The sequence below is a fragment of the Aphelocoma coerulescens genome, chromosome 7 (genome assembly GCF_041296385.1).
Source record: "Aphelocoma coerulescens isolate FSJ_1873_10779 chromosome 7, UR_Acoe_1.0, whole genome shotgun sequence".
NCBI classification, from domain to species: domain Eukaryota; kingdom Metazoa; phylum Chordata; class Aves; order Passeriformes; family Corvidae; genus Aphelocoma; species Aphelocoma coerulescens.
Window position 1 is genome coordinate 4,517,367 of NC_091021.1, and position 14,497 is coordinate 4,531,863.

Here is a 14,497-nt window from a genome sequence, read left to right on the forward strand (position 1 = left end):
ACCTCCTTTCTATACCAGACAGCACAGAAATCATTTCTGTTGAACAGAAGCCCCTATTATACTATTAGAGTCCCTACGCAGTGTTCAAGTAATACAGAAAAATGTCCCTGAGCAACCATAACCTGCCTGCAAGTTCAGCAGGGGATAGATGTTCAAATGTTTCCCTCTCTTCCTTGATTTATTATTCTTAATTAAGTGGTTGGTTCATTGAGCATTCTCAAAGCAATTATTCTTGCTTACATTTACAGTGGAGGTGTTACCATATCCCTAAACTGCCAGCCTACCTTGTTTCTTCAGTTTCATTTTTAATGTGAAAAGTGATAATACAGGCTACAGAGAAGGCCTGTTGGCTCAATCAGGGATCAGTGGGGAGAGATACTTACTTTCAAAAAAAGAACAAGCAAGAAATAAACAACCCCCCAGAGCTTCCCTGAGGTCCTTTTGTCTTCACCCTTCTCAGAAGCATCCCCACATAGCCTCAGATAAATCTCTGCTGTAATCTCAACTAAATTGTTTCTGCCTCACACCCCTAATGTGAGATATGCCATTTGCAATCTGATTTCTTCTTCCTACACATCAGTAGCTTCACCTTTAGCAGAGGGCCCTGTGCTCTACAAAGGCTGCAGTACTCTTCAAGACCTTTGAGGAGGAAGATGGCTAACAGAAAGAGTCATGCTGTTGATATGGTGTTAATAGATTTGGTGTATTTTTTCAAAGCAGCCTGAAGAGTCAACTAGTTCAGATCCCACTTCACTAAGCACTTCACACATCAAGTAAAGTAAACACTTTAGAAGTTAAAAGAAAAACAAACCGAAACCCAGTAAGAAAGTAAGAAATCAGATTAAATTAGTTCCAGTTAGTTCCCTGCTGTAGCAGCCCTTACCATCTAAAAAGTGGATGACAAAGATGTGCAAAATCTCAAAAGATCTGCAGTACAATTTGCTTTTCGAAGTGTGTCTTCTATAAACTCCTTTACTGGAAAGTGAAGGGGTAAATTTTCCCCCTTCTTGCCTCCCAGTCAAGTAAGTCCAGTTCTTCACCTCCAAAGAAATCTCCCAGTTTATCTTGGTAAGGTGAAACTGAACCCTGAACTGCTGGAGGACTATGAGTGTGCCAAGTACTGAAGCCAGGGCAGGTATGGACACACTCTCTCAGCCAGGCAGAGATACAGCTGGTCCTCAGGTTCAGGGTAGGCCAGTTTATTTCCCTCCAGTAATAAGATGATGAAAGATGAAACATCTCCTTTCTAAGGCAGACCATGATTCCACACAGCACTACAGTCTCTGGCACATTTCTTGGCTCACACATCTGGTTGGCTACAGAACAGCTGACATATCACAACCAGGGAAGAATCCAAAAGCTCCGAGATTCCTTCTACAATAAAAAGCTGGTGCCAGGACTGAGCTACATTCACTCTCCTAAGACCAAATAGCCAGCAACAAAGGAGTAGTTTTCTCTTTGAGAGAAAAATCAAACAGATTCTTATTCTTCTTGTGAGTACTATGCTGTCACAGGCTGGAAACCTATCTGGACATTGCTACCAGTCAAGACCTTCTTTGCCAACCCTGTGTAGATATATCTATATCTATCTGATTTTATTCTGGCACATTTTTTTCTGGCTAACACTGAGAGAAGACAGGGAAAGAAAAAAATAACGAGTCAAGGTGTCTTGGGATACACCAAAGAAGCTTCACACTTAGGATATTTTTTGGGGAGAAGCACTGGATTAACTCCTTTATCATCCAAGGTAAACGCAAAGAAAAGCAACACAGGTACCATGGTAGAAAAGTCATAGTTTTTACAGCTTGAACTCTTCCTAAGGCTGTTCACAACAATGTCACAAATATTTGTCCATCACAAAACTCAAAGAAGAAGAGTGAACCAAGCCAGATGAGGCACCTAGCAGAAGTCACTGAGGACCAACAGAAATGAGCATCCCTTCGCTCCCCCACACCAGCAGTTCACTAGGTTCTCCCTATCTCTATGGGAATGGGCCCCCTTTTTACATCCCCTTCACCTCCAAAAAGAGGAGTGGAGTAGCTTGTGACTCATCTTTAACTTCCTCACCCATCTCTCTACTCTCCTTGCAGTCACTGTCCCAGTTTCTTTCCACCTGCCTCAAATATATTTGAAGAGTCCTTTCACAGTAATCTGAAATAGTTTCTAAAGACAGCGCTCTACAAAATTTTCCTCATCTCCCTCTCATTTCTGACTACATTTTTAGCTCATTCCTGGTGGTTTTTATAGCTCTCCCAAACCTCTCCTTACTGAGCCAGCTATACTGTTACAAGCCACCTATTTATTGCTCATACTACCTTTACATCCCCATTTAACTACACTGGCCTCAGAACAGCATTAAATGATAAGAGCTTCAAGCTGCAGTCTCTCTTCCCATTCCTGAATTTTAAACAAGCTCGATTAACCTGAAACCAGCAACGCTAAACATCCCTACTGAGAGCCCTGAGGGGTCTCTGGTCTGCTCTCTGTGCCCCTCTTTCACTCATGGATGCCCATCTCTTCTTTAGAAATGAAGGATGGGATGTAATAGGGAAATACGGACCTATGAGTCCCCACATCTAACACTACTCATCTACAACGGTGTTTCCCCACACAGGGTGAGTTCAACTGGACAGAATACAGACTTTGGAGATGCATTATTAGGTATTCTTCTAAAACTACCACCTCTCCCTCATGCTCTCTAATACTTTAATTTATACATAGGTTAGACGTTTTCATTGTGTTTTATGTTTCCTAAAATAGCCCGGTGAGAAAAAGCAATTAAAGGCAACTAAATGCTCATTTAAGCCTGCAGTAATGGAGGAATGGGACCATTACCTAATACTGCCAGTAGTCCCCACACAGCACCATGAATCATAGAATGTCCTGAGTTGGAAAGGAACCACAAGATTCATCAAGTTCATCCAACTCCTGTCCTTGCACAGGACAACCCCAAGAATCCCACCATGTGCCTGAGAGTATTGTCCAAACATTTCTTGAACTCTAGCATGCCTGGGGCCATGACTTTAATTATGTTGCATTTCACTCTTTCCTCAAATTTCTCATAAATACCCATTACCTCTAATGCTGGTTGGAACACCAAACCCACCCACAGGTCACTACTTGGTCACTTGCCTCACAACTAAACTTAACTTCCACTCTCTGATGCAAAGCTATGCAATAGGTAGGCTTTTTAGCATGACTTATCCTTAAATTTTTTCTTCAGGCCCCCTGCTTTACTGCTTGCATATTAATATTAGAAAGTCTCTTTCACTTCTGCTTCTGCATGTCCCATGGAAAAGTGGTGTACAAGCCTGTCACTGTCTTAAAGCAAAAGCCTCAGACCAGGAAAGGTTCAAGTTTTTGTATTCAATATTCTGAATTCAAACAGAATCATGGACCCTGTAGAACTGGCTTTAAAATCTGAGCTAAGTTCTCAAGAGCCAAAGATTCCTAAGCTATACCAGATCTCAGCTTTATTACTCTCCATCCATTCTGACAGTGCAGACTCCAGTAGGTATTGAACTCAAATAATTAAGTTTCAAAAGGAAACAACTTTCCCCACTGTCAGTGTCACGGCAGAAGGTGTCACATAATAAATGTCAGAAAGAGACTTCTGGGACTGTTCGGTGAACACCACATCTCGTGGTGAGTCAGGCAGTCACAGAGCAGGTACAAACCCTCCACTAGACCCAGCTCTTCAGGGCAGGTTTTGGCTGCCCTGCAATAGATCCTGTCATACACTCTGAAACAGAAAAAGAGTTCAATTCATTCTGACCCACCTTGGGTGTACTTACAATTGCTGGGACTGAAATTAAAATAGCTTCCAAGGGTTTCACCTGGCATTGCTCTCTTAACAGGTATTCGTTCTCCTTGCCTTCAGCAGTGGTGTTGGCTTTAAGCAATCACCCTTTAGCTTTACAGCACAGATAAGTAGGTGCTAGAATAGCTGGTACTGGAACATCATCAGAGGGCAGCAGCTTTTCAGTTGCATGAAACTTCTTAACTGGATGCTTCAGCATTATAAAATATGACCTTGTAGGTCTGTTGCTGTGCAGTCCTTGGATGACTGATTAAACATGTATGTAAACACCATGAATCTGCCATTTAAGATGTTAAATCCAAAATTCAACTGCTAATCCATCAGTATAAGAATGCATCAGATCTAGCCTACTAGCTATGGCAACCTGAATTAACCCGGGATATGTAAAGAAAGAGGGTGTCTTGACACCAAAACCTGGATCAGCAATCCTAACCATGGGCTACAAGGGTTTACCAGTGCAAGATGTCTTTTGCTGCTTCAGACTTATAACCACAGGTTAAAGTGTGCTTGAATCACTTCTCTGTGCATCACAGTGTCCAACTGCTGTGTTCTACAGACGATGGCAGAAATAACTGAACCAGCTCCAAAAAGCAAGAGAGGTATCAGAAGCAAGAGACAAGCAAGGATAGCATTCCAGCAGAACTCTTCAGCCCTGCTTTGTTGGCTTGACAGTTTTCTAAAACCCTTGTGAAGTTGAGTGTACCTGCACGGACTCCTGTTCCACAAGGCACAGCAGCCTAATGCTACAGGCCATCCCAACCATAAACCAAGCAGCCAAGTATGAATCCTGGCCTTCTATCTCTTAGACACCATGACATTTGTCAACAGCACCTCTTAGTGCATTCACAGGTCCCACTCACCCAGCAGTAACACTCCATTGTCTCCATTATTGTCTCCATTTTCTCCCGTCCCTTTTCAATCTGAAGCACGAAACCCATAGAGAAGAGATTGTTCAAACTGCTGCAATTTGCATTATCACACCAAGAGACACTGTTTAGCCCACCAGTAAGATTTCAGTATGGAAAAAAAGAAGCTGGCAGCTGCCCTGGAAGGTGTGAGAAGACAGCACTGGCCCAGCTGAGGGCTCTGACATAATTTTATTGTATGGTCAGTGTCAAACCAACATAGCTTCCGCAGCCTGAGGAACAACCAAGGAATTTGCTCCTCATACCAGAGCCCTACTTCCTCTTCAAATGGTGCAGCTGTGGAAACTTGTAACCACAATGGTTTATAATCCACAAGCAGCACTCCTGTTGTCATTAGAAGGAGAAATAACTTCCTCCCAAGCCAGATCTGATTGCAGAGTCAGGGTTTATCTGCTGGGAGGAACATGACTGTGCTATAAGACTGTGAACAAGGTATCAGTTCATGTCTGCTGTACACTCTGCAGAAGGGGAAGACAGGTCTAGCAGCAAGGACTCTAGTTCACTAGTTCACCACACAGGCTCTGTTTCTAAATGCAGGTGAGACAAAGCTAATCTGGGAACTCACATGCTGAAGGAAGGCATATAAACAGGAACACCTCTTGTCTTATTCTGTGTTCCTCTGCAGACAATTTTTGTTTCAGAAGTATCATAGTATCATAGAATCATAGAATGGTTTGGGTTGGAAGGGACCTTAAAGATCATTGTGTTCCAATCCCCTGCCATGGGCAGATACACCTTCCACTGGAAGGTTGCTCCAAGTCCTGTCCAATGTGGCCTTTAACACCACCAGGGATGGGGCAGCCACAGCTTCTCTGGGCAACCTATTTCCAGTGCCTCACCACCTTCACAGTAAAGAATTTTTTGCTAGTATCTAATTCTAAACCTACTCTGTCAGTTTGAATCCATTCCCCCTTGTCCTGTCAAGTAATGGGTCTGTTGCAAGGAGCTCAGAGAACTCCTGAAAAATGAGTGGCTGTGGGACAGGTAAGAGAAACCCTAGTCCTCAGTGGACAGAAATGATACTGATCAGCTCTCTAGACCACCCTGCCAGGCAAGGCAGCACCTGCAGTCCAAGTCTCTCAATGTTCTTCCCTACTACCCTCTGAAACACCACTCCTCCAGCTGCTAACGCTATTGCACTGTTCATTCAACACATCTGTGCAAAAGTGCCTTTTTAACGCAAAGTGCATGCTGGCAGAGCTCACACAGCACTTCAGTGCTACAGAAGTCTCACAGAAAGTCCCATTTCACCCATGTACTCCAGCTCCTCTAACAAAAAGCACTAGAAAGCTAGGGAAATCAACTGGGGATTTACAGTCCCAGTAAATCAAGAGCTGATACACTGATGCATTCACAAGAGTTGTCTACCTCTTCAATTAATCTCAGAGCCACTGTAGTTTCTAATACATTGAAAATGGATTCTGTATGGATTCAATTGGATTAATTCAAGTGATGCATGATTTTAAATATTCAGCCATTTCATGCTCATAACAGAAAGATCTGTTAGCTATCAGTCCTATAGAAGGGTGAGATGTTTCTAAAGAAAATACCATATAATAATTAACTGAAACCCTGAACTTCCACCTTTTGGTGTAATTTACCTATAATTTCCATTCCAGACTAGACAAAAAATGTGTTTGCTTAGCTAATAAAACCATTTAGCCAAGCAACCCCCTCACCTAGGGTTCAGACAAATCTCCTCTGGTTCACGTCACTAGGTAAGCCCCGTTATCTGCAGCAAGCTATCTCTGCATGCCAAACACATCTATTAAACCACAGTAGTTCAGTCACTGTTACCTTGATGCTCAACAGTCTGGTACCTGTCCTTGAGAAACTCCAGTGATCAGCAGACACATTGCAAAACTTCAATCTGCCTTTCAAAGTCTTCACCACTTTGCAAGCTGTCAAAATTCTTGTCATCTTGAAAGCTCCTGATAGGTAACTAAAGTTTAAAGAACACAAGAGAAAATAAAAATCTGCTTGTATGTATTTCTTCAAGACTTGGTGCTGACAATATACTCTTGTAAATCATAGGGGAAGAGAACAGAGGCACAGCAGGCGCACTGGACTGACTGTACAGCACTGCCCTCCACCTTCCCATTTATTCTGCCATTAAAAGTCCCAGGTGCAGCCCCACCTCCTCCCACCCCTCCTCAGAGGGGTGCTTGCTTAGGTACCCTTGCAACACTTCTCCTCAGGCTCGTCTCTGAGCACTGTCACAGAGGTTGCAACACAGGCCAGACACCATCTGGAAGACAGCAAATCCTGCAAGAGAAATCACACCAAGAATACAAGAGCATGTAGTGGCAGGACAAGGGGGAATGGGTTCAAACTGAAAGAGAATAGGTTTAGACTAAAAAATAGGAAGGAATTCTTCCCCGTAAGGGTGGTGAGGCCCTGGCACAGGTTGTCCAGAGAAGCTGTGTCTGCCCCATCCCTGGAAGTGTTCAAGGCCACATTGGACAGGACTTGGAGAAACACAGCCTAGTGGAACGTGACCCTGCCCATGGCAGGGGGTGGAACTGGATGATCTTCAACATCCCCGTCTAACTCAAATCATTCTATGATTCTGAACAGCACAGGGGCCAAGCTGTTCACAGTGTGGTTTTGAGAGCTCTCAAATATGGGGTCTGCATGCTGGCTGGTGGGACAGCCTGTGGCTGCTACAAGCATACTTGTACTAAAGGATATGAAGCAGGAAGACCAAATTCCATGGAAAGATGGAATCTTTACTCTGTGTTTGGAGAGCATGCACTAGCACTGGTTCCAGAGTGCTGCCTGTCCTCAAATAAATGAAAAATAAAATTTTCACAATAAAAAATAAATGGTTGCAAAAGAAAAACATCTTCTGGTAACATTTCAATGGTGAACAGATGAAATAAGGTGAAATTTTCTATATATTATCCCCTAACTACAGACTTCCGTGACTCTAATATTTTGCCTGCAACACTACACTCTTCATAAAGAATCCTACTCTTCATTAGCCAGAGATGAAAATGCCTCATTAAGACAAAAGCTGGGGGAGAAGTATGCTCATTTATTATCCTTCAAGAACTCAAAAGAAGAGGCATCTTTTGAAATCCAGGTGATCAAAGTTTTAATTGGCTCAAAGCCATACATATACATACAGATTTTTTGTGCAGATGGACACATTCTGCTGTAAAGGAATTAGGTGACTTTTAATCAGTGGCAGTAATAATCATGACTTCTTTTTATACAGTGGTTTGAGGTTAGTCTAAATTGACACCAGTACCACATAAAAATATTTCCTGTACAGCTCATTATATATTCACCAGGTTGAACAGTCATGAACATCATAAAAAATAGAGAGAAGAGAGGGCAATGGGTTTAGGTACCCTGCATGACATGAAAAGCTTTTTGGAAACTTGTATGGGAAACACATAGGAAAGGCCTGAATCCAGATGACTGAAAGAGATAGACAGAGATAGGGTGGAAGACAGACTGGGTGTAGAGAAGCTCACTGCTTCAACATGGGCTTTACAGGTGTGCAGAGCCAGGAGAACCAAGTCAACAATAACTTCACAGGGGTTTAGGACATAACCATTTTTCCTACAAGAAGATATCTGACAATCATTCTGATTCATAGAAGGAGCTTGAGAGACACAGATTTTGCTTTTTGCAAACAAAAAAACCCAAATAAATACAGAGGACTGGAAAATGGTTTTGTTAGCTCTCCCTCCACTTGCTTGGCTCTAGCCTGTAGTGATCCAGAAGCCAACACCATGTATATAAGTGACTAGATTGCAAAAAGCTACACCTTGTATTAGAAAGGTCATCTTAATATACAAACACCTGTGAGTTCACACATGCAGTTCAGGAGCCAGCTTTCTTCCAAAGTCACATTATGTTAGCTTTAAACTGCTGTGAGTAAAATACACAGCATTTGGAAGGTTATTTCTTATGGCTATACTGAACAGGAAATTCCACACCCCATTTTACTCTCTGCCAACATCAGGGAGTGACTTTGGGCCCTGGGATACGTTTGAACCAGAATCAAACCATGCTGGCAGTTTCAGCACCGTAACTGCTAATTCCTAACTTCCCTCTTCCACCACATGAGATGCAGTGAGCCTGCACCACGAAGCTGATCGATCCACACAAAAACTCACCTCTTCCTTCCACCATGAGGCCATTCATGAACACAGGGCATAAGGAACGAGCAGAAAATGGACCATGCCTTTTGGCAGAATGGCACCCTGCAGGTGCAAACAGCTGCATAACCACAGACACACTGTGTTCAGTGTGTCAGGGATCTGCTGCACACATAGAGACCTAATGTGGCAGCTGTATGTTAAGGATTAAATGCTATATGGGCAAACAACAGACAAAAAAGTAGTTTCCTTCATGATCCTCCACAGCAAGGATGGTCCACTACTGCTTTAGATTTGACCCTGCTGTCTTCCCTATTTTCATGCATGTTTTATTATCAAAATTGATCAAGCCCACCTCAAACCTTCTGAGATTACAAAGGTTATGGCTCCAGTATAAGAATCTAAAAGCCTCCCCCATGATGAAGGAATTTTCCTCTGCAAAAACCAGGAGAAAACATCCAAGCTATTTGTCTCACTGCCAACATGCTAAAAAGGTCACAAACTACTGAGGCGTTGAGGCCAGAAAATATACCATGTATTCTCTAAAGAAGCCTCAGCTCTGAAAAACCTGTAAAAACACAAACAAGCCACCTATGGTTTGGAAAGATTTTAAGTATGCTTTTTGCTTAACAAAAAGACCAGAAGAGGCAGAATCACTAAGAGATGGAATCAAAAAGGAAAAAGAAACCAACCATAGAATAGTGGAAAAAGAACAGGGACCTATGGTTTTATGGAAATGCAACCACACTACCTGAGCTTAGAACTTGCCAGCCAGTACATAACTTGGAATTGTAGCACCCCTACAGAAAGAAAGTTTGGGCAGGGGCTCTGGAGGAAGGATGTGTATTAGAGAAATCGGGAACGGCAGAAGATTCGCTCAGACAAGAACAGTTAAGTACTGGGGGAGAAAAGTGCGAAATTGCAATTCTGGCTTCCTTACCGTGTCCTAGGTGTTTAGAGAAAGGCAGAGTGCCTTTTGTTTCATATTCAGTTACGCTATTGTACAGAGAGAGGGATTAGGGGAAGGAGAGCAAAATACCCATTAAAATAAGGAACTTTTTGTTACTGTTTACAACTGGAAAATCCCAGAAACAAAATTCACACAGCCCCACTGGGCCATAAAAATCACACAAAATCAGTGGTCTGTGGCTTTGCAAATCCCCAGGGACAAGAGATTCAAAGAAAGCTAAGTACCTATATTTTCAGAGGTTTAAAACAAAGTGCTTGATCTTAAGAAGAGAAGTGCTCAGAGCAGATGGGGCCTTGCTTAGATGCCCCAGAAGTGGTGCCCCAAAATGGAAGCACCTAAAGCCATTTTTCACAGCTGGGAAGCTCTGCTTTAAGCAACCAAGCTATGCAGGATTTTTCATTTTCAAGTTTTCTGTAAAAAGCACAAGATAGTTCCAATCTTGCTTGAGAGACAAAAGATCAGGGCCAATTTGTGAGCATGTTGGGCCAGATTCATATTAGTGCAAGTCCCAAGTAATTGCCTTCAGCTCAGTGGAGGTTCAAGTGGCATAAGTCTCCCCTGGATTGGGACCAGGGTAACAAGCAGCTTACATGAATTGATTGGACTCTTTCTTATAGGACTATTTCTTATAGGTAAAATCAGAGAAGAACTTTTTCTCTCCATATGTCCTTCAGATACTTTTGGAAATCTCTCCTGCCATATGTCAGGTTGTGTCTGATTTCTGACCACCCTGTCTTGTCTCCACTAAATTACATTTGAAAAGTATTGACTGGAAAAGCAGAATAGTTGAAAGTTCCAGCAAAACTGCAATTCTCTGCTGCCACTAGGAAGAAGACAAATATTCTCCACCTCTACAGCTCACACAAAATTCCTCAAAGTGATTTTGAAACCCTCTCTTCCATTTCAAGGCAAGCTTCACTTGCTTCCCAAGGAATTTAGATTAAAGAGTCTTGAAAGCACCTGAAAAACATTGAGATTCACAATATATTTCCTAATCAGGTGTTAGTTCATCAAGAGAGACCACTGCAGAGCTAGGTAGCAATTTTTCATCAAACCCCATTACCTCAGAGACAATAATTTACTTTTTATTGCAGTATGCAGTGGGGGAATAAAAAAGTTCTCTTTACATGTTTGCATGCAAATGAACTAACAGCATCCAGACATCCCCCATCACCCAATCCTCTTGGATTGCTTCAGGAGAGAAAACTGCTTTGATCCAATCTCAGATCAAATTAAGCATTTCAAGAAAACCCTACAATGTTTAGAAAACGGCAAAGCAACACAAGCTGAGAATTTCAAAACTGAGGCTGATCTTCACCTGTGTATATGAAAAGAAACTGAAAGGAATAAGAACCAAGTACAAGTCTCACCCCTCAGCTCTCCTGAATTCTGTTGTTTAAGCCACAGCCAGAACATGGGTTTTTTTCCACAGAGTTTGTTCTATTTTAGAGGAGGGCTGGGGAAAAGGGTACTTTAAATTTTAATGGGAGAGGTTCTTAGCAGAACTTCAGATTCAGATGCTGCTTTTTGATTCAGTCTTACTAACTCACATGATTGTGCCAGGAATGATTCAATATAAACTCAGATGATTTATTTTTTTAGATGGAAACAATTCCAAGTGACAAGGCAAGAACAGGAACTAAAAATGGACTGCTCCTAGCTGCCCACTCTGCTCTTGTTTGCAGCTTGTTTTCCATCCAGCTCAGTGCCTTCCTAAGATACAAAGTGCTCAGTCTTCTTCAGTCCCAAGTCTACCCCTGAGATCTGGCTTTTTGCTCTTTGCTTCCTTCCACAGTTTCTCTGCATGAATAACCGTCTCCCCCCTCCTTGACGTGACTCTCCAGCCCGCCACACTCCATGGCTCCTGAGATCTGCTTTCCCTTGAGCACACTTCACAGGACAGAAGTTACCCTCCAGTCTACACAAGTTCAGTTTGTGACTGCTCCTCATACTGGAAATAGCAAGAAGCCTTCCAAACCTTTACTATTTCCTGCAGAAGGCAATAATCCATATGAAAAGCAGTATGAAATCTGTTTTTAACAGCACAATGAAACCTTATTCCTAAGTCCCAACCCTGCAGTCCTCATTTGCAGAAAACAAGTGTTTCTGGGTAAAGGAGAACACACAAAACCCGAGCCAATGTAAATTAATGGAAAACACAAGGTGCTTTGAACAGGACATGCAAACTTCATGTTGGTGAGGGTTTGAGATACAAAATTCAAAAATTCAGACTGTCCTCCTCACAATCTTTGGCTGACAAAGGCCCAGTCTGAAGAGAACATGGATGCATTCACAGTTAGGGATGGAAAACACAGTACCTATAACTCAAAACATCTTCCTAATTCTGATTGAACGTCACTTTTTGTTTGTGAGTCCAAACAAACAAAAAAGTAAAAAAGAAATGTTTTAAATGGAGTTGCTCAAAATCTAATTTTAATAAGTACTGCAAGTAGTTATTTTCCCTACTACGGAACACATTCTTTTAGAGAAACACTATTTTTCCTCTTTTAAATTAAAAAAAAAAATTCCTTCTCTTTGTTTTTTTTTTTTTTAAACATAAACCTAAAAGCAAATTTCAGTTAACACAATAAGTGAAGAGTTTCATTTGATATTTTAGTTGAAATGTCAAAAAGCATCAGAATCAAACTGACATGCCGTGTCATTTTCCTTCAAAAACATTAGTTCAGTCTAGCTGACAGCTAAGAGCAATTCAGTTCTGCAAGGTAAATAGTTTGCTCTGGAAACAGACCCTCATGCCCTACTCACAGTTTCATAAAATGAAAGAAACATGCCTGAAAACAACCAGAGCATCCAGGGGTGTTTGCAAATCCCACAGGAATTCAGGATACAAGAGTGTTCACAATCAATCAACAGGCCCTGTGACCGTTTCAATTAACATCCTATATGATAGTTTTAAAAGCTAATAACGACTTTTCATTTTTTAAGGAAAAATAATATATCAACATAATTGAAAATCTCAAAGCAATGCCATGTGAAAGAGCTTTCTAAAAAAATAGCAAATTTCTTGCTAATTCTGCATTGCCTTACTTGGCACCTCCCTTCTTTTCCAAATTCTGTCTTTAAGCAATAATCAAGACAGCCTTTTGATGAGTAAAGAAATAAATTTATAAATTATAAAATGCTTGACAATAAGACTCATATATCTATTCCCGCATTAGAGAAAATCTATTTTCAATGAGATTACACTTTTTATTAGGCTTGAACAGCCCAGGGTACACTTCTCTGTCTGGGATACAGAGCCCATGCTTCACCCAAACTTGACAAAAGATAAGCCTCTTATCTTCAGCAAGAGAAAAAGAATCAACATCTTCAAAATGGGTCAAATTCCATTGCTGCTAGGATTAGCAGCTCCTCTTAGATCAGCTGACTTGGAAGAAACAGAGAAAACCCTTGCAGTGTCTGGAAAAGACTGACATTAATTCAACAGGTCAATTTCACAAAGTCCTTAGTCAGCAAAAACCCAGAGCTGGCAGAAGAGTGCTGCTGGAGGGTGATAAGGACAACCCAAAGTGCAGTCTGCTCCCAGAGTCATAACAAGCACCACACCTCGGACACAACTCTTATTTTCATGGTGATGCAACCAAGGGAGACTGGCCCCAGGAATCTCTGAGGTACCTGGAAGGTGTCTGCAGTGTTTGACTTCAGGCTGGAGCTGAACTCCGTTTACTGGAAGATGTTTGGAGGCAGCAAGATTTCTCACTCCCTGACATTTTCTGAAAAGACATTTTTACAAATGGGAGCCAGGATTAGCAGTCATCCTTTTTCCCCTGTGATTCCAGAGGCTCATATATTTCACTGGCTTTTTACTGTGGATCATTAAAAAGGCCAAACTGGCTTTATGAAAAGGGCTCCACAAACACAGTCTCCTCCATGCTACACATTTTTACAGAGTCTAAAACTAACATGATCTCAGAATGCAAGATTAGCCGCATTTGTTCAAGATGCCTGTTACACTTGCTTCATTCTGTAGCAGTCCTGTCATGGGTGAATTTGTGATAGGTTATCATACCCCAGTGTGTTTGGTGTATCAAAGGAAAACAAATTGACTTGCCCTTGATTATATTATAAGTAAATCAGCTTTTATCTAGGATGAAGGCTACAACACACACTGTCCCCAAGCTGCTAATTTATGCATATAACTGTTTATGTGCATTGGCACAGGCACATACAGTGTTCCTTGGGCAGTTTTGTCATTTTTTCTTTGACCTGATCATCATCCTTTCCCCAGTTAAATAAAATTTCACTAAAATCAAAAATTCTATGACTGAATCATTTTCATGGACATTTTGACCTGGATCAGACCAATTGGTCCAGCCTTCTTGGTGGGCATGTACAGAGGATCTTGGCCAGACCCATCACACACCACCCTGTGATCTGTGATCTCGAGTCTATGACCAGGACAACACAGAAGGGAAATAAGGAAATGAGCAGAGAGAGAAAGGTCCATCAGAAGAGATAAGCACCACATCAGAAATGTGTGTTATAGACATTTATATTTCCTAGAACAAAAGGTCCTCACAGCCAGGCATTCTGAAGTATGATTCACAGGCACTGCCACTAGTAGGACAGCTACCTGTTGCCTGGACTACAACAAAATCCAGATAAAACAGGCTTGTTGTTCCCAGCACATTAGTGGGTTAGGTCTAAA

At 41.7% G+C, this 14,497-nt stretch overlaps 1 protein-coding gene across 1 annotated transcript in view; it reads right to left on the reverse strand.

Moving 5' to 3' along the window:
- CPS1 (carbamoyl-phosphate synthase 1) overlaps positions 1-6,666 on the reverse strand; it is a 108,283-nt gene extending 101,617 nt beyond the window's left edge. Inside the window, exon 1 of the mRNA XM_069021793.1 lies at positions 6,544-6,666. Coding sequence (XP_068877894.1) covers positions 6,544-6,666 — 123 coding nt within the window. The remainder of the gene's footprint in view (positions 1-6,543) is intronic.
- Positions 6,667-14,497: the final 7,831 nt, after the last annotated feature.